Source organism: Varroa jacobsoni, unplaced genomic scaffold, assembly GCF_002532875.2.
Source record: "Varroa jacobsoni isolate VJ856 unplaced genomic scaffold, vjacob_1.0 scaffold_670, whole genome shotgun sequence".
Taxonomy (NCBI): domain Eukaryota; kingdom Metazoa; phylum Arthropoda; class Arachnida; order Mesostigmata; family Varroidae; genus Varroa; species Varroa jacobsoni.
This window is the reverse complement of record NW_019213572.1, coordinates 442,189-462,388: the sequence shown is the minus strand read 5'-3', so window position 1 is coordinate 462,388 and position 20,200 is coordinate 442,189. Positions and strand designations below refer to the sequence as shown.

Sequence of the window (20,200 nt, the reverse complement as noted above, 5' to 3'; positions counted from 1 at the left end):
GTTTTGCCATTTTTGCCAACAGCTAATTACTAAATGTAATAACCTTATCGAACGTGATTAAAATCATCGTCTAATAAAATGCTAGTTGCCCCCAAATAATTCCCACAGAATTCGATGTAGCTGGCTTTCTCACTCATTAAAGCGATTCTCAGCTTCAGTTTTAGAAATGAGCCTCATTTTTTGTTTGCACTTATCCGACCAGCTTGAACATTTCTCTTTCTAGACATTTGTTAGCTTTAACAAGCCGCACAGGGCTAAACGTACCGAATTTAAACGTTAAAGCAGGGCACGATGATACAAAATGCCACGCCATGGATAGCAATGTGTAAGCCCATACTCCATCGTAGTCTTCACCGTGGTCTTCACCTACGGCTTGTGCTTCCAGAACTTAGATTTACTTCAGCGAACCGCACTGCTCAATTTTCTCATAATTTATTGGTAGTAATTAGTACCAGTAAAATGAATACGTATGCATTTATTACACAGACCCAGATAATTGAAAAAGGCGGCTAGACAAAGCTTGGTTTTTAGCCCAGCTTTTTACGCTTAGTTTAAAGCAATGTTCAGACGATTGTGCCCTTGTCTTTTCGTACTCGTTTCATATTCGTGCACGCACTTCTCCTCACCTATAACATTTTGAAGCAAATCCGGCTCCTTTCGGGGTGCATGATGGTTATCTTGAGACAGTCATTGACGGTTTTGCATTTGCTCGAAATTTAGGTCCTTCGACATATCTGCTGTAGGCCCTTGCACTTCCGAATGGTATTCCAAGATAGTTCCACATGGCTCGCCTTAGATGTCTAACGCTTCTGAAAGCTTCCTGCAAATGTCTCGACAATTCTCCAACATGAGTTTCGTCTAGCCTTTTCTGTTCTCGTCCATACTTTCTGTAAAAAATCATCCCTAACGAACTTTGTCCTCAAAGCCCTCTGTTTAATCTTGAATGATCGGTGTTGCTTGTGCACTTGACGTGGATTCATAGCTATCTATCAAAGCGTCTTTTACAGCATCGGCAGCACCTTTGAGCACGACTTCATTCTTACCATAGAGCACGATGTCCTTTCTCCTTGCACCTCCCTTTTCGCACGAAACAGCCCAAAGTCATCTGCAAAGTGTTGGTCAGTATATTTTTGACTTAGTAGTCCATACGCTCATGCTGCCTGCTAATATAATATCAAACTCAAATGAAAACATATGAAGATGCGGAACACATATAATGGTTATTTACGGGACTTATCGTACTACTTCTAATCGACTTACACAAGCTAAAGAAGTAGGGTTTTTAAGGTTACTAGGACAAACTGGCAAGATTACGTTATAGCTTCACATCTATTATTTATAGCTATGGCTTAAGCGGTTTGGTCTTTACCTTTGCAATTTTAAAGAAGAACATGATAGGATACCGAATGTATCCAGCAACGTATATTTCACGAGGCACACATCTACGTTTGCGCCTAAAAGCCACTCAGAGCATTTTATTTACCTTTCGATGACATATAGCTAAGTTAAAGTTTTAGAAACTAATGGGCCTCAACTAAATGGCTCACATAACTTTAGGAAAATATTGCCTCGGTTCAATTTCATCAAATCGCAAAATTTGCGGCTTCGATTATCTTACTCGTTTGATTTACTGTATTTTGTACCGCATATAAGACACTATGATGGCTTTTGAAAGTTGTTAATGCGACGTCCACAGTACTCACATATAATTTTAATGAATTTTCCTAACTAGTTACTTATTTAATTAAAGGTTTTGCTTGCCTCGAGGTATATAGTGAAAAACTGCCGAATGAAAAATAACGTTAAACTAACAAAAATAGATTAGTCGTTTGTTTCCGATTGACAAGTATATACTTAATCGTCCCAATTCAAATGATCTCCTTCGAAGTAATCATTGCCGCATGCAACGTTTAAGCTTGTCGAAACGCTTTCCCTCTAAACTTTCCTTTGGTTCTGGTAATAGGGAAACGTCGCAGAAAGCTAAGTCCCGTAAATGCGGAAGCAGAATCAACAAGCGCATCAAGCTTTTCGGGGTTAGTCCATTGTCGCATTGAAAAACCCAGATCGTATGGCGTCATAATTCTCGTCTCTCGTGTGAAACACATTCGGGCAATCTACTTAAAACTTTTTGACCGTAGAACCGGACGATATGAACTTGTGATCACTCATTTTAGCGATGGACAAAAGGCCAGGAAGAGCATTTTGGCTTTGAACTTTAGTCTTTCTTTAGACTTTCTTCGATCGCGGTTCGTTTTTGAACCGATAGTTCGAAGAGGTTAGCATTTTGGTCTCCTCTTCGCATCTGTACGTCAATATCTAATCACCCATAACGACCTGTTCGAGAAAATTTGGCTCTTTTATAAGTGCCGAAAGGTTTACTGACCCAGTGCTTCATGAGCCTTCATCTGTTAGATGTTTAGCTGTTTTTACACAAATCTTTCCGCAAGCCCCCTGACGTCTAAAATCTCAATCACAATTGCCTGAAATGAGATTTTTTATTTTTCCTGCTAGTTCTTTTATGATGATTCGGTCGTTTGTAAACACAAATCGTTAAACCTACACTACTATTTTGCACCATCCGCAGAGTGTTTACATATTTCATTTTCCACAGTGCACGCTAGTCGCTCCATTTGGAAGATCGTTTAATATATAGATTTACACAACCCCGCCCGAAAACTCGAAGCTGGATTAGATGACACTTCACCTGTGTGTATCAGAAGTTTTCTTTTGCCAAAACCGGCATAACTATATAAGTGACCTTCATTTCTGAACAAGGTTTATCTACATATAACACCTAATAATCCTAAATTGTTGCCATCTGTTTTCATTCAACGCCTTTTTTTTTCGTGTAGGACAGGCTTTTCTGCGAATACATCAACTGTATTTAACGTTCGAATTACTTTGCATACTGAAAATTCCTACAATTCATGTTTGTGATACGGTTGAAAATTTGTTGTCAATATGCAATTCGAGCATATCTAAGATATTTGAGGAAGCCCAAAAAAAAAGCAGGCCTTATTCCAGTAAAATATATAATTAACGGTATGTCAAACACAGTTCGTCTACAGACAGATCATCTACACATAAAAGCTCCTTTGAGAAACTTTTGTGATTTATTTTTAGTAAAAATCTGGGACAAAAACACATTGTGGTAAAGATTTTAGTTTAAAGTTTTCATTTAAAGATTTAAAGTTTCAAAAGGATCAATGGAGGCCTTAGCTTCGGATTTATTAGCGTTAGTAGCAACCATTTCTACTGTGTGCTCTATATTCTATAGAATCATTTATAAGCTATTAGTTGTAACACCTTGCGACATAACCATTGTGACTGGTAGACAGCTTGAGTACATGCTGCCATCGTCGACAAGTATATTCTTAATAGTCTTTTCAAGCAGGTACTTTCTAGTCTATAGTTCGGTGCATCTTGGAAATAAAATGTGCGCCTCTCAAAAAGTACAAGTAAATATCACGTTGGTGATGAAATTATCTATGACTAAGAGGCACGTCTAATAATTGTCCTAAAAAGAGTTTAATAATTATTCTAAATTAATCCTTCACTTGTTCAAAATGCTTAGCGCCTAATAAGACTAGTAGCTAGAACGTCTTTATATCTCTTTTCGATGCTCTAATTTAGCGTTTCCACTCTAAAATATCTTTCAATATTTATTGAACACTTTAACATGTATGTAGATGCTACTCGGGTGCTTTAAGATAGGCTTAAACAAACAGAAGTTGCAAAATTCAGCTATCGTATCGATGAGTTTTTTTTATAAACTTTTGTGGCTCATGTTTTGAAGAACGCTTCTAATCTCTATATAAGTAAACGGTCTTTCATTCTTCAAATTTCTTCATGACGTATTCCACTTAGGAAGCACAAGTCTGGACTTCTACCGTTAGAGGTGTGCGAAAAATGCGAGATCGACACTCGTCACAGGATCTGTAAAAACTTCCGCGGTTTGCGCTTTGAGCCACAAGCTTTTTTTGTACCCCTGCACTTTTAAGCTACTACTGTTTGTTATACTATCTATACTATAATCTTACCTTTTAGGAACAACGACTTATTTACAACATTTTTCTTAGCAAAAACAATCATTTGCTCTATTTATTAACATCGAGCTTACAAGCTAAACACTTAACGAAGGTATATTTAGGCAAATACTCGTGTTATATCTCGAACTTTGATTGAAAGTATCTAGAGCGATAATCTTTATGGACAAATTTCTTCTAATCCCTATGTTACTGATTTTATATATCCTCAATGGTATCTTTTATGCTTCTAGTATTGCTTTGTTATCGCTCAATTTCCAAGTAATAGAACTACCACGAATATTTCGTCGTAGTTCATACTCCTGTTTCAACGATTTTGCACTAGAGGGAGATGCAAATGGATTATTAAGAGATATACTACTATTTATAGTAGGCTTTCTTTTCTATCGTCATTTGATGATTGGCTCGTATACACACCTTGTTAATATGGGAATCACAACTGTCGTTTTTCCTATATTTTAATCATTTCTTATCTTTGTATGATTACGGTTTACATGTGTACGCCTTTAACCTTAAAAAATGAAGAACAATGGTCATTTTTCAAAAATAGTCATTCTTTTCTGGAGCTCGGGGCAAGAATAAACTCCTATAACCGGAGTACAATGAAGAGTCAGGACTTGTAAGCAAAAAAAACGTTCTTTCAAATAGCACACAATTCCCAGTAGACTAATGCATTTTATTTATCGTTCTTTTTACGGACTCGCTTCTCCATTAGATCTACGTATATTTTATTATGCGAATACTGCTGGTCTGGAGTCGATAAAGCCTAGAAATTTTATTTTCATTACCTTGGTTATCACTGCATCATTAAATATATCCGAAGGCGAGCTCCGAGTCCTTTATAAGTAAAAAAAAAAAAACTAGTCCGCCTTTTGGTAAAATATTTGTGAATATAATTTTTATACTAACAAAAACGAAAGAGCCAAGATCTAGGGTTATCCGTAAAATGAATAACATTAATTTTTTTTTTTATTAAAAAATAAGTACCAGCACAACTGCAATTCTGCTGTAGGCTACACTTCTTATCGTACGATGAGTCCTCCATAGTATTCAGCGAATACAGGCTTCAGCCTCTCAAAAACTAAGTTCAATTTATTGATAGCTCTAAAACCTTAACCTACTGGTACACAATTCCCTATGGCTAAATATGAATTCGAGTTTTGATTTATGAGGTAATTTCAGTTTTGTCCATATTTAGTTTATACAAGCATCGGATTCCCGCTTAGAAATGTACGTTATATGTATTACTAAACACATAATGTAGTTAAGCAATAAACCAAATTATTGCATATATATGTCCCAAAAGCTTTTTCCGTGACACAGTTGAATTTGCCTAGTGCTTTTTCGAATCTGCCTGCCTTTTGTTTAATTCTATTTAATCAAAATACAATAGTTATTATATACTATTTAATGAAGTTGATATAGTAGTGTGTGAATACATAGTGCATATATCATAGTAAGTTATCTCATATCTAACGGTTCAGTTGTTGTGCGTCGCTCTTCATTAGAAGCAATAACTTACCAATTCGCTGTTCGCCCTAAATTTTCTTTCGAAAAACTTACGCAACTATGTGTTCTCTACAGTGGATTATATATATATATATATATAGGGTGTCTTTCCTATATATATATGTACAGAAATACTTACGGATTGTAGTTATACAGGGTTTTGATTGTTGCTGTGAACAACGAATCATGAAATTCTGTGGTCAACCTGCAACTGAGATTAAATGATTTGGTTCCATAATTATAGCTTACCCGTGTTATTGCGTCTGATCAGTGGGATCACTTCTAACTCGTCATATACTTGATGATTCATGCAAAAATATCGGCGCTAAAAAAATTCTTCTACCTCTTAATACAAAGGAATAAGATGATCTGAAAGTCTGCACATTACAGTACATATTGCCACTAAGTTCTGTTCTGATAGTTTAAATCGACAAATTGACCACTGAGTAAATAATTCCCTTATATGTTTACATTAATCCAATATCTTAGCTATTATTGTATATGTATACATATAGTGACATCTAGACACGTACAGTAGAAACAGGTTAAGAGCATTTGATGAATTGTACATCTAAGTGATGCACATAGAAACGTTCGATTGTGTCTATAAGGTCTGGGAAATTTCCTAAATAAAGAATACCGTATTTCTTTATTCCTGAAACAATAAAAAAAAGGTTATGTATCCGTCATTGTTGATGACTTTCCTCTACCTGTCAATCAATTTATTTATTTATAAATTTTCGCTAGGAAGTTTTACGTTTGCTCTTAACGAACTTGTCCCCTTCACTTTTAAATGTATGGTTCCTAATTTCATTCGCCCGTGAACGGTCGAAGCAAGATGAATACGGAGGGTACCAGGGACTCTCCCATTCGAAGTCATAATCTGGTTTTTCTTTGTGTACTTCTTATTTTGTTTTCTACAATAATTTCGTAGTTCTCAGGTGCCTCACTGCTTAGAGGTATAGCGTTCCCGTCTCAAGAAATATAGTGAAGCTCTTGCCACGGTATAGGATAAATATATACAGAGGATCAGCGCTAGATGTAACTTTCCTAAATATGGAGAACAACTAATTATTCGTGTCGCGTAGATTAAGCGAGTCAGTTAAAAGATACGCAAGGCGATTCTAGGCTACTATGTATAGTTTCAGTGCCCTACAGTGATTTAATTGCTCGGAACGGTTTTTCCGAATGAGACGTATCTCAGTATATGGGAAAGATACCGTATGGGAGCTAACTTGAAGTCAAACAAACTGAGAGTGACTGCTAAGCACAAACGATGCGGCTGACACTGTATCCTGCATCTTTTACTGAGGTGAGCAGTGAAACTTCTGCCAGGCGCGAAGAGGAGCAACTCCATGTACGGAAACCGGTTAAGATAGGCAAAGGACTTCTATTTTTCGCCGTTAAGCTGCCTCCTAGCACGAGACGAAACCTGTTCACGCCCGAGTTCAAGCCCAGACCGCAACGTGTTAGATTAGCAGGCTAATACGGTACCCGCTAAGCTATCACGAGGATAAAGGACCTGGCGAACTACAATGCGCCAGTGGCCGCTATCCACGACCTATTCGAAACTTCATCGCCTTCGATTTGATCAGGTTTATGGTCAGTCCGAGGGCCTGTGGCTGTCGCGTGGACCAAGCTAAAGTTTGCTGCACTTAGACTCTCTTTGGCCCGTATGTGATTAAATCGTATGCGATAATAATGACTTAAGCTGACCTCCTCGACCCTCTTATTTACTCACGAAAATCCTTCAACAGAATAAAGAATTAGATCATTTCCCTAATTCAGTCCAATTATCTACGCGAGAAAGTATTCTATTCTCTAGCGGGATCGCAGCGACAAAATTGACCACGTGTATAGGGATACCGATCTTGACTAGAGTGAGCATAGCATTGTCCCTGGGCCGCGTCGAAGCCTGCCTCGAAACAGCGTATAGCAACCTCCGCGGCATGACCAGTGTTCTTTTGACAATGGCCACCAGGATTTTACATGCCGTTTCTGTGAAGCACGAAGAAGAAACCCATGTTGCTTCGTTATAGTGGCGTGTACGCTTTCTAAATAGCCGTCTAGCCTTATGAAAAGCGTGCCAGACAGCAGCTTGTAATAAACGCTTTTCTTTGCTTTTCTCCCTCGTCATGCAAGAATAAATAAAATGTAAATATATAATCAATAATGTTGTCCATTAATTTTCTTATTATGATCTCCGCGGAAAAAGCTATTTTACCATTAATGGTTCACATGAAGCAAGTGGGGACTCCTTGTTTATTTGAACAAATCAAGTTCTTCTAAGATTCCGCGTATCTTAACTTAGAATTAATTGTAATGTTGTCTCCCGCTGTTGTTTCTGTTTCTGCGCCTGTTAGAATTTTTATTTATTTCAATTCAATTTGATCCAATTAAAGTGCACCTATACAATCATACTTTGTCAAATAGAATACCTACAATGGTAAAAGCGTGGTAGCTGCAAGAGGGCCAAAAATGATGTATTTGTACCCTTAGGTCTGTCAGTGATACCGAAAGTCGTAGCGTCATCAATTTATAGTTGTAAGCGGAAACTGAATCTTTACAACTACACACTCTTGTTTTGCAAGAGACATTCTCTTCCCTGATACCAACTGCGAAATATGCACGGCGCAATGTAGCAATTCAGAGAACGGTGACTCGAACGATATATTTCCCCATTGTAAGCATATTCGAAATGCTTTACATCATTTGACAAATATAATATATACAAATAAAAACGCAGATCTCAACAGGCACATCAGAGATTGCTAGTTAGGACTGGCTTATACCATTGTCGACTATAAATCGGTATGAACGATTTCTTAAACAAGAGCGAAACCATTTTGACGTGACGTTAACACCGTGATGTCTCATTCGTTACTAATAAACTATAGAAGCATTTTTTTCGATCAAGAGTATTTGCGTGATAAAATATGCATGGCAGAAGAGTATACGTAGACTTATAAATAGTGACGAATCATGATACTTCTCTAATAGTCGTGTAACGGTGTACAATAAACTGGTATTATATCAAGCCATGAAAATCGTTATTTTTAGGATTTAAAAATGTGAGCCACAGAAATGTTTTTTTGTTAAATCGAGTGAGCTCTAGAACACTGTGACACAGGCCTGTCCTTTACAGAACTGCCAACGAATCAACAAAATCGGAAAAACTTGTTTTTTTTTTACAGAAGCTCACGGCGTAAATGGCTTACCCAGACTAAATGGCATCGGTGTTGTGGGCCTTGCACCCGGTAAAATTTTTTTTGCGTTCTCAAGTTTCATCCTCTTTCGTCCAGACGCAGATCCACGTTAACAGTATTACGAGCTGACGAGTGGCAATGGCGGCTGCTTACTGGATCAGTTAGTCAAGCTCACGAAGTTTCTTTTTACGCATTATGTCTTACCTTTCACAGATCTGTATCTGTAGCTGCATCGTTTGTCTACTCTTTTCAAACCTCCGAGCTGTCTTTTCTCTCTTACGACTTAGCCGTGGTCTCCTAATCGTTTACGGAGCCGTACTTGAAATCCACGAATTGCTTTGTGCAGCTTCTTAATACATCTAAAAAAACGCTACCCCTTAGGCTATGGTCATAGGCTCTTTTTTTTGTCACTTTTTTTTGCTTCTACTCTGCTTTTTCAAGGGTAGAACATATTAATAGATAGTACGTTCTGTCGTTATCTAATACCCAAGCTGCGATAAACGTATGTTTCGAATGGAGTCGCGCCGATCCTGAAGAGGTAGACTTGAAAATCTTCATGTTCCGTAATAACATAAGTGAGAAAATGATCAGTCCTTCTTTGCAAACAATCTAACAATTTCTGGTTGTGATCTCTGACATATAGGCCTAAACTGCTCTTGGAGTGCTTGCCCGCTTATTCTGCCACTCTGCTACTGTGGCATTTCTATGCACCTCATTTATCTCTGCTACCTGGTCTATCCCACAATCGCTTCCTCTCCTTAACCTTCAAGTCCTAAGGTGAAATTTTGATCCAAACCAGCGCTGCAGCTCTGCTAACCGTGCGATAAGCTTGTGTGATTCGTAACGTAGCAAAGCTCTGTGTTTTCCGGGAGAGTTTACTATTACGACTCCGCATTCTTTATCCAGAAAAAGCTATTAACTCTACGGCAAACATTAGTTGTCTGCGGCGGCCTGCCTTTCTCTGTTTGCAAGAATTCCAATTATCGGCGTCGCTGCTTCGCCGCCTTTATTATAGCCATCTTTATGTGTTGTTTGTTACTGAGTGATCTGTCCAGGTACACCCTAATATTTTTTGTCCTGTTTATGATTTTGATTTCATCAAGCGTAGGTTAATTGGGATTATATCTTTCTTTTATCTTCTTCTTTTCAGCAAAGTCTCCATTGTTCTTTTCTAGAGCTAGTTCGAAGCCCGAATTCCCATTCGAGACAGCACTCAAAGCTTTACCAGCGTAAAGTCCTGTTTCTAGCTCGGATGTGATCGGGTCAGTGATGACCAAATAAATCCGTATGTGCGGGTGTCTCGAATTTTATGGAAAACGCCGAAAGCGGAGGACATCATTATATGCTGTATTTCACTAAAAAAAAAAACCTAAGGGTAGAACTTTTTGAAACGCTCACCTTCATGTTCATGGAGGTTCCCGTGCTCGCGACTCTTCTGTCCTGTAACTAGCTATAGGTAACCCGTATCAGATATTCAGGCGTCCTCATTATGTTATTCAGAAGAACTTTCCACGGGGGCTATTCAAAGTATTATGTATATCCGGCAGGATTGTCAAAAAGGTCTTTTGTGTCTCTTGCGTCTCCTGGCCGCAGACTAGTGCGGCATCTCGGACATACGCTGAATAAGGGTGTGTAACGACCGATGCTTTCTGAATCCATACTGCAGGTCTAAGAGGAAACCGGACATTTTTTGTGAATTTTTGAAGGGTATCTTCTCTTATGGCTTCGAAGCCTTTGGCGATAATAGTAATTGAGCATATGAGTCTATTCCTACCCACACAGTATCAGTGTCACTTCCGTCTTTTTCCAGTCACTTGGCAATCTGCCTTCTCTGAAACCTTTCAGTAACACTCGTCTCTACTTTTGAAAAGTTCTTGAAGAGCAAACTTTTCCTCTTCCAATCAGTTTGGCAGCGTTCAAAGTTTCCACGATTAGGACTAAAAACATCTCACCTGTCTCAAAGACTTCGGGTCTAACTTCCTCAAAGGCCTTGCGACGGAAATCTTCATGTTATGGGAACGGTTTCCACAATGTGTGAGTCTCTCCTGCTCGGGAACTTCTACTATAAGAGCGTTTCTTTTAATCTTATCCCTGGCGATCTTATACGTCGTTCCTAGGGATCTGCCTTTAATTCTTCAAGGAATGTCATCCAGCATCTTAGTATGACTCGACGTCGTTCATATGTAGAGCGTCGTTGTTTACTTCTCTACCTCTGTTGATAATTACTCGGGCCGTAAACTGGTTTTTTTCGCTTCCGCAATGCTGGGGTTCCACAAATATTTTCGTTTTACCATCCTCTCTCGACTGAAGTGCATGGTTGGAAACTTGCCAACGTGCAAGCTTTGTGCACGTTAAAGCTCTCCATGGCTGAAAGAGCCTTGCTCCTACACTACTTTACATAGCGCCGCTTTAAACTCCTCTGGATTTTTCAACCTAGACCTGTTTCTCTGAGCTATGGTCTGCGGTGTCTCCTTGACCACTAAATACTCTATGCATTAATGATCGTTGAGGTTTTCTTCATTTAGAGGCACCTGCCAGCCCGTGATTTCCTCAATCTGCCTGCTACAGTAAGACTCCTGAAAGTCTTCTCCTCTGCCCGATGGAGAATAAATTCCGCCACATCATTTGTAGTCGCTACGCTATTAGCAGCGGTTCATTCTGGAAGCTTTTTCTCTTCTATATCTATCAAGTCTCATTTTTCAGTGGCCGCGTTTAAACTTTCCGTATGACAAGAATTCTGATTGGGTTAGGTGCACTGCGGATTAATTCTGTGAGAGCACCTAAAATGTTTTCACGAAAATCATTCATCCCGCAATTGAAATTGACTCATTTTGATTTCCCGCCTACCAATGCTGAGTTTAGTTCACTAATGAGCGTAAGCCTGACCTCTCTCTATTAACTATTATTTATACCATTTCGTAGGCAAGTTAGCTATAGTTGCAGTTGATCTATATCAGTCTGAAGTCACTTGTTATTTCGGATAGTAGAGGCTACATTTGCTACCCCCTAGAGTCGATCCAAGCGGTGCTGTGTCTATTTCAAAATTTCGTCTTCTAAGTGGGTATTGGCTTTGACCAGTTTCCTTTGCATAGTTTTTTTCGGGTCTCTACGACCTCCATGTACTTCGGGCAGGACATAAAACTAACTGTATGCCCTTTTATTTTCTCTCTTACGAATGAGTAGGTTGGTTACAATCTTTCATCATATAACTAATTCTGCCCAGTTTATAACATCATTTGCTTTCTAGTTTGTCGTGCTTGCTCAATTTGCCCAAACCTCTGCCAGTTGAAATATGTAGGATTTGTTACCTGTTCTCCCAGTCGGCGGTTAGAGCTACTGATCTGGGGTTTCCTATGTGTGACCAGTCTTTTAGCAGCCTTGTGTAGAGTAGTAATGAGGCAGTGCCATGCATTGTCTTTTATTTCGCGCACTCAAACAATATTAATGCTGATCGTAATTCTTATCAATTTGTTTAGCCTTCATGAAAGAATGTACTAGTACGAGATTACAGTTGTGGTGGGACCGACCACGTCACGTACATCAACCTCCAAAAGAATACCATTTCGAATATTTTCGGTTAACGCTGACAATATTAACGAAGGACCAAAGGTTTACGTTTTTATGCATAGTCGTGATACTTCTGATGATTTTTCCGAGCGTGCCCGAAAACCCCATTACTGACCCCTCACCAGCCACCGTGCTCACTCCCCACTGAGCTGATGATCGTAAAATGATTGCTAGCTTCATTGATTACTTCAATGGTATAATTATTGCATATGTTAATAGTCCCTTAGGCGCCAGTTTTGTCAGTGGCGTTGCTGAGAAATGCTGTGCTGTGAGGTATCTTAAAAGAGCTTTTTTCCGATTAGTACACGATTAACGTGGCTTTTCTTACGCGTGTTATTAGGATTCTGGCCTTTCTCAACGCTGCGCGCTTGAAAGACTCTTCGGGTGATTCCCTGACTGCTACTACTATCGCTTTGTCAAGCATTTTAGCTTAACCAGGACATTTTTTATTACCCGTTCTTACCTTTTAACTCTGAGCTCCCTAAAACGTTCCCAATACAGTTGGCTGTGGTACATATGGTGGTGCATATGATAGATTCCTACGCATTGAGGAGCTGGGCTAAGCGAGAGTCCTCTAGGCTTTACTTTAGAATGGTGCTTTTTTCTAAGAGCGGTTCTATGCAGCCACGAAGGCTTTATAATTGTGCAATTCGTGCCGAAGTTAGCAACTATAGCTCGTCGTTTTTTTGTAGGTCCCTGGTCTTGATTTCCCTTTTTATGTCTTTTTTGCTAGCTATTAGTTCCATTTTCGTTATCCCGGCCTTAGTCGACACTTGCATGATGCCGCATTTTTTCCTTAGATATTTTAAGGTCACTGTGATCAACTTCTCGAGGCAGCCAGCGTGGCTGATTGGTTGGTTTGTGGCGATCTTCTGTGTGTATCTTTCTTTCTGGTTCTTCCTACTTTGTCTCTTTTCCTATGGCGCAACTAATGTGACGGCAGCCTAGAAGTGTTTTTTGTTATTTGAAAAGTGGGCGTTGCCGGTTTCGGACCCTATCACTACGTTATTCTATCCGTTCCTCTGGGATCTGTGCATGCTCGTCGTGTGTGCTTTATTTTTGTCCTGGTTTATCACAGTGCTCGACGAAGATACAGGAGTAGGAGAGATCTCACTGATCCCTTAAATCTCTGTTTCTGCAAATTGTGCACCGTTCCCGCATTCTTGGGCCTCATCGCGGCTCGTCATTTGCCTAGGTGAAGGAGTCCTTGAAAAAGGGCCCACTCTTGCGAAAGAATCCATCCGTCAGCTAAATCTTGCACCGACTCTTTGGGCCCCGCTAGTGACCGCTTTGCCTTGATATATATCTCGGTCGTGGTAATGCTGTGAAAAACACTTACTTCAGTCTATACTAAAAACAGCGGAAGTTCGTTTCTGTAGCCTCGAATCCCTTTTCTTCTGGAGAAAAGCGAGTTCTACGCTGCTATAGCGCTCGCTACTGCGTCTGTTCTATAAGTTTGAACGCACAGTTTTTTTTTTTTCGTTATTTGTGCACCTGAGAAAAAAACTCAAGTCCTTGCCCCTGGCTAATTGAGAACAGTTATTAAGTTCCCATTCGAGTTTCCGTATACTGTATAAATGCAGGGACTTCGAAACCTCGTAGAGGGCGTTTGTTTTGACCAGAAAGTCGCGTGGAAACTCATTAATCCGGCAAAAAAAGACATTATAGCCCTTTAACAAGAATATCGTGGAACCAACCCGTCAGCTGTTGTAAAGATATCAGTCAATGGGATAGTCAGTCCCTAGCAGTCTTCGCGGCATTCTAATCGTTGTTCAATCACAGCCACCCTTGCGTAAAAGTGTGGAAGTAAATCTCGTCACCTTCATTGCCACCGTCGAGCGAATCAAGCGTACCTCCTAGGGTTATACTAGTGGTTCCTACAATGTCATTCTCAAAGCTTCCTGCGATGACGCCGAAACTGCTTGTTAATCTAAAACTATAGGCATATTCATTTCCCTAGGTAGTCATGATACAAATGTTGGTCGGAGGAACCCTAAGGGATGTGAACTAACTAGGTACTATCACTATTACCAACCAGAAAGCCAAAAATATGCGGTCCCTCATCATTCTTTTGATTAAGCTCTAGCCCTCTTAGCTGCCTTTTTATGTGGCCTATCTTATACATTAGATCTTCTCACTTAGCTAAACCATTTCGTTTCAATGGCATATGCCCATCATTAAGCTATATCTTAACTGACATAAAAAATTCTTAACATTGGCACCTATTTTTGCCTAACGGTTATTTGTTAGAGAAATCTGTGGAATATGTGAGATATGGACATTTCTAGTTTTGCAGGCTAACTTAGTATATTTGTATTTTTGCACAATAGTATCCCTTATCGAATCGCGTGTGGTTGAGCCTAATTGGATGATGTCTGTTATATTCTTCACACACGGTCCTGCGTTTCCCGAGAACACTATCAATTCGTACTTCGGAGGAAAAATCTCTATACAACAACAGCGTAAGTGCTTATTAAAAACACTCATTGCAAAAAGCGAAAATACTAGAAGCTATTAACGTTTTCACCAGAATGGATGTACTAATCCAATGGATGTATTGGATTAATACATCCATTCCAATGTGTTAATCTAACACGTTAGATAATCCATCAATTAACATTTATAAAAAGCATGCATATTGCTTCTTCTCTCTGAATAACGACTCAAGCAGATATTCAGTCAATAAATCTATTTTGATTCAAAGAAATAGCAGCTCAGAAGATATTCAGGCTAAAAGCAACGGTGTTAGCTGCACGCTATCCCCTGGCCGCTACATTTAAGACACTTTGCCGAACAACGTACGCCACACGGTAGAAGGAATATGTTAAGACGTTGGAGAATTACCTGGAGAACAGCATCGGCAGAACCGCAGCTATGCGTATGGTTAACACGCCGTAGGTAGACCGCATACCCGATAAGCTCAATTGTTTTGATTAACTACTTCATCGGTAGGTTCATGACGGCAACACGACCAGTGCTTCTCTTTCAGTGTCCTATAAAGGCAAAGCTAAGGCAACATTGCCATTGTCGAGGAGCCGAATCGCTAGGAACAATGTTTGCTAGGAGCTACTCGCTAGTTTGCCGACCAAGAGACTGTCCGTTTCCTGAAAAGACAGAAGAACTGTACCGAAGGAACAATAGGAGTTTTGGAAAAAAATAATCAGAAACAGCAAGAACGCTGTTTATTGCTGCCATTAGAATATCTCTCAACAACATCTAAAGCCCTCTGTATGCACTATTCGTTGATTTTAGAACCACATTCGATCTCGAACCAGTAATCTTGTTCTACATATATACATGCACGTAATTATTTCGCGAATTTGTTCTTCTGCTACAACTGCCATTCTACAGAAGAATAAGATACGCATAAACGACGGAGTGGTCGAACTCTCCGTCTTTTCTCTGCGGCCTGCCGGCCTGAACCAAGGAGACTGTCTGAACTATATTTTGCTCTCGGTCCTTCCTAAGAACTTTCCTGACAGAATAAAGGACAAAAGGAAATTTGGTTGAAATTGTTTTTCACGAAAAGATTATGGTCAGGTATAGTTACAGCAGGTTTCAAGTGTGGCAGGCTTTAAGTAACAAAGTAACCTTAGCAATAACGGAGGCTGTAAAACTCAGGTGGAGAAAAAGGACCACGACGGGTTTCTTGCCGTTTCTTGCCAAATTCTTACTATCTCACTTATTTCACTGTTCCACTTCGTCAACGTTGCATTGCTATTAGGGCCCCGAACAACCGCTTCCTCGTGACAGGACTGCACCTATTTGATTTGAAAGTGACGCTTGTAGCGGCTTACGGGATAAATTTAATTTAAAGAGTTCTTATAGTAGGAAATTTTGAATTACTCGACCTAAAGCCTCCTCTTTGAAACGTGTGCCAAACATCAATCATACGATAGGAAAGTGACTAGGTTACTCCCCAGCTAAAGCCCCATGACTGATCGAGAATATTGGGACATCGCTTCGGCGCCTGCCCCAAATGTCCCAAAACATGAAAGTAGAGATCGATCAAGATAGATAACATATTTCTCAAGATGAGAGCGACGAGCCGCGATACAATAGCTGAAAGGAATCGAGCCGTATAAGCTGGCAAGTCATCACCTTCTCTACGACCCTCGGCTTTTACGTACAATTACATACAAACTAGACTCTTTTACATGAGTCCAGCAAAAAATGTTTTAGAAGTAAATGTAGCAGAAAATGTGACAAATAATACGCAAAAAGCTGCTTTCAAGTGCCCTTACTTGAGAGCTTAACGTACTGATTACTCTCTATGGCTTTATCTATATCCACATAAGAATAAGTTATGAATTAATTACTCCCATTTATGCCCTAAATTTTAAGGTTTTCAAGCTTTAAGGCCATAAATAATGCAATCGAAATAACCTACGAATGAACGATCACCATCGATCTTGTATACTATACCACATCATTTATATATATATATATATACAATAAATTAATTTGTGGGTAGAGGAAGTCTGTCTCTCCAACACATTCCAAAAAAATTGGAAACTCTTCCTTCGTCGAATTTTGTTTCGAATATTAACTGTCGGCAAGTATCCTGGGTGCGACTCAAAGTAATGTTTCATGACGGCGGAGTACTATTGCCCGAATGTCGATAATACTGGCTGAGCGGTGTAAACACCTGTGTCCGGTATAGGTCAGTTGCATCACAGGCAGACATCTTAACTGAAGGGATGAGAACCGAAAATTGAGAAGTCTCCGGTGACGTCTTCTACAAGTCCGTTTGTACTCTGGGTTTGGCTGGTTAGCATATCGCATACATAACTTATCATGTTACATAGAAGTTTCCCAACACCGTTGCTGTTACTCACGCTATGTTCGGTGGTATGAAGATGATAGGTTTTGGGATACAGGATATCGCTCGGTTGGAATTATAAATGGTTTCGTGTCGCGGTCGCTTCGCGACAATCCCGCCGAAGCAAGTGCGTAACGTCATGCGACATTGAAATAACTCTGTTTGCAGTGCCACGAGTGACATCAGGAAGTGCGCTGCGATGTGTGTTTAAGAACGTCACCAGAAAATCTAATGTAGTTTTTCTCATTTCACAGCTGCCACAAGCCTCGTTTGAAGAAGGCATTATCTTGACCATTCGGGCGATGGGACGGCAATGAATGGAGCAAATCACCCATAATCAGGTCAAACTAAAAACTAAAATTAATTCTAATTAACGCCTTGGAATTGCAGTGGAGAAAACTGATCAAAGCCGACTCTCAGTGGTCGCTTCTAAACAAGGCTCTAAAACGGTGATTTACAGTTACTCCAAATCTTCAGACCTGTCAGGGAGGAATGCAACGGAATTACTATAACGAACAACGTACTCCTTGGGGAAGTAAATGTAACAGCTGTAGACCAGAAGCCAAATATCTTTAGAATCTCTGGTCACTTAGCGAACGTGTCAACATGACTATTGCACCAGTTGCTGAGAGAAGTCGATATATATCTACTTTCGCCGGCTAAATGGAGCTCCTCACGACCGCAACTTTCAACCGGATTTAATGCTGTTGCTACCCATAAGCTTGATAATGTCATGCTAATTTTTGGTCAACACACGTTAGCTCACAAGAGTCGCTCCGTACACGTTATGTTGAAATGACCACGGTGCAGTATTTTCTGCACTTGTTGCGCAGTGACGATGCGATTTCATACCAACACGCCCTCGTCCACGGTTAGAGAAGTCACGCTATTCTTTTGAATGGAAGGTATTTTAGTTGATTGTAGTTGAATCTTTTCTCAGGCCATTAGAAACATCATGAATAGATTTTTAATTAATGGTATGGTCCAGTTGAACAGACCGGACCGGACCGGACGTTCGTTCTACTTTTGACGCTGACGACAACCGTTTCTCAGATGTTGTATTTATATGCCGTTTTTCAGTTAGAAAATACCGAACTGTGAGGTTGATTGGTACTTCATCGCTGGAGACGATTAACCATGCAAAGGAATAGATTGCTACTGCGAACGATGCTTACGAGTGAATGGCGATCCGTACGTAGAATGGACTCTCTAACTAGAATTATACGCTTTTCTCGAATATACGTTTTAAGGACGCTCGGACCTTATGCCTGCGCGAAGTAAATACGTCGTGGTTGTTGAGTAGGAACGTTCCCGTAATCATTTTAGCTTTGCTCGAATCTAAACAGAGCCCATACTTGTCGATGTCGACGCCGACGTAACAGACCTGTTATTTTGCAGAAGTACATTTTTCAAGCTTTATGGAGATTCGTACTCACTGCGAACGAAATCAGTACTTGTTGGTCATTTTTGAGGCGACTTATGAAGGTATGACACTTGGGTGGTGCCGGCAATTTTAATACCGATGAATCGACAACCTGCTGGAACACATGGTTTTACTCACGGGTCGATATATCACTCAGTTCCAACTTCCGTTGAGCTTTTTGAATATTTCTTCCGTAGTTGCACATAGATGGCGGTACCGCATTGAGCGTCATTAGGTCTGGGCGAAAAATACATATATTATATGCATATATTGCATAGCAAAATGTATACATTTACGCACATATGGCCATACAGCCAATAAAAGTGTGGTAACATACGTGCAGAAGCAAACTGTTCCCGTCCTCTCTTCTACGACCACCGCCGGGACCGCGAAGTTGGAGTGGGGTCACAGATGCGAGAATTCCTATTGAAATGAGCCTCTCCAATTTTTTAATCGAACGAGGCAGTAAGATGAGAGACACAGGCTACACTTTCTGTAATATTTCTTTAACACCATCCTCATTTCGTCCCGTATCAGCAAGCAAGCAAGCCTGTATTTTCGCGCGGTGACTTGAAAACCTAAGGAACATGGACCTTCTAAGTTTTAACAAGCTAGAGCTTTTTTTTTTCATCAATGGGATAGGCAGCCTACGCTGCATGGAGCCTTTGGCTCTAAAACGTTTAGCCGAAACTGGAATTTCTCAAAATCTTGTGGCTCCGTACAGAACAGCGGGAATAGTATCACCGTCACGCTGGCCTTAGTTTGTCCTACCGCTTAACTCGAACCTCAAGCAACAAATGGCCATTCTCTATCTCCGTTTACCGAGTGGATAAATATGGTGTCGAGTGCTGAAATCGTTTAGAATCGTTTGAATTCTCCACCTTTGTAGGCCTGCTCTGTTTGATAGTTGACAACCGTTCCCAGAAATGTAATTATTGCACATTCTTGCTCTAAATACTGCTTACACCTTTTACTCTTGAACAGACGCTTTCGATTCCAATTGCACCCTCTCTAACAACGACACGAAACCGGCTTGTAAACGTCATAGCAAAAAATGGCCTTGGATTTATTAACATCCATATGTCGCAGTTGTTTGATGCACCGAGATAGTTTTCTTCAACACGGGATATGTGTTTCCTTCTGCTCTGGCTTCACACACCTAAACTAGACATATCACTTGGTCGGAATCCATCCACAGTATTTCATTCGGTAACGATGCTTGGCTGGCTGTCAATAATGTTTTTCAAGTCGCAGGGCTAGATCAAGTCAAACATTTCGCTGTTGAGAATGGTGCACAAGAACACTGGTAATCGCGTTATTTGAAGCTCTGCTTCCGTTGTCGCTGATACGGGGACGGCAGGATTTAGCTTAATTACATGTAGAGCGTAGATTCGTACCCAATTATTATGTCTACAGACAAAGGCTCCTTCAAAGATTCATACGCAGTTGACGCAATTCACTTCGAGGCGCTAAAACGCACTGGAAAGTATTTAGTAATTATTTAATAAATAATAAATTAAACAAATCTATCTTTTTAACAAATACAGTAAAGCTTAGTCCGATTTTTTTTATTTTCAATTCCAAGTATATTTCTGTGCTATCAGCATACCTCGTTCAACCTATATAT

General features: G+C 40.0%; 1 protein-coding gene across 2 annotated transcripts in view; it reads left to right on the top strand.

Annotated features, from left to right (window-relative positions):
• The window catches only part of LOC111262507 (uncharacterized), a 42,795-nt gene that overhangs the window by 4,022 nt on the left and 18,573 nt on the right, over positions 1-20,200 (top strand). For both annotated transcript variants that reach the window (XM_022836812.2, XM_022836811.2), the window contains one exon: positions 14,659-14,790. In XM_022836812.2, coding sequence (XP_022692547.1) covers positions 14,659-14,790 — 132 coding nt within the window. The remainder of the gene's footprint in view (positions 1-14,658; positions 14,791-20,200) is intronic.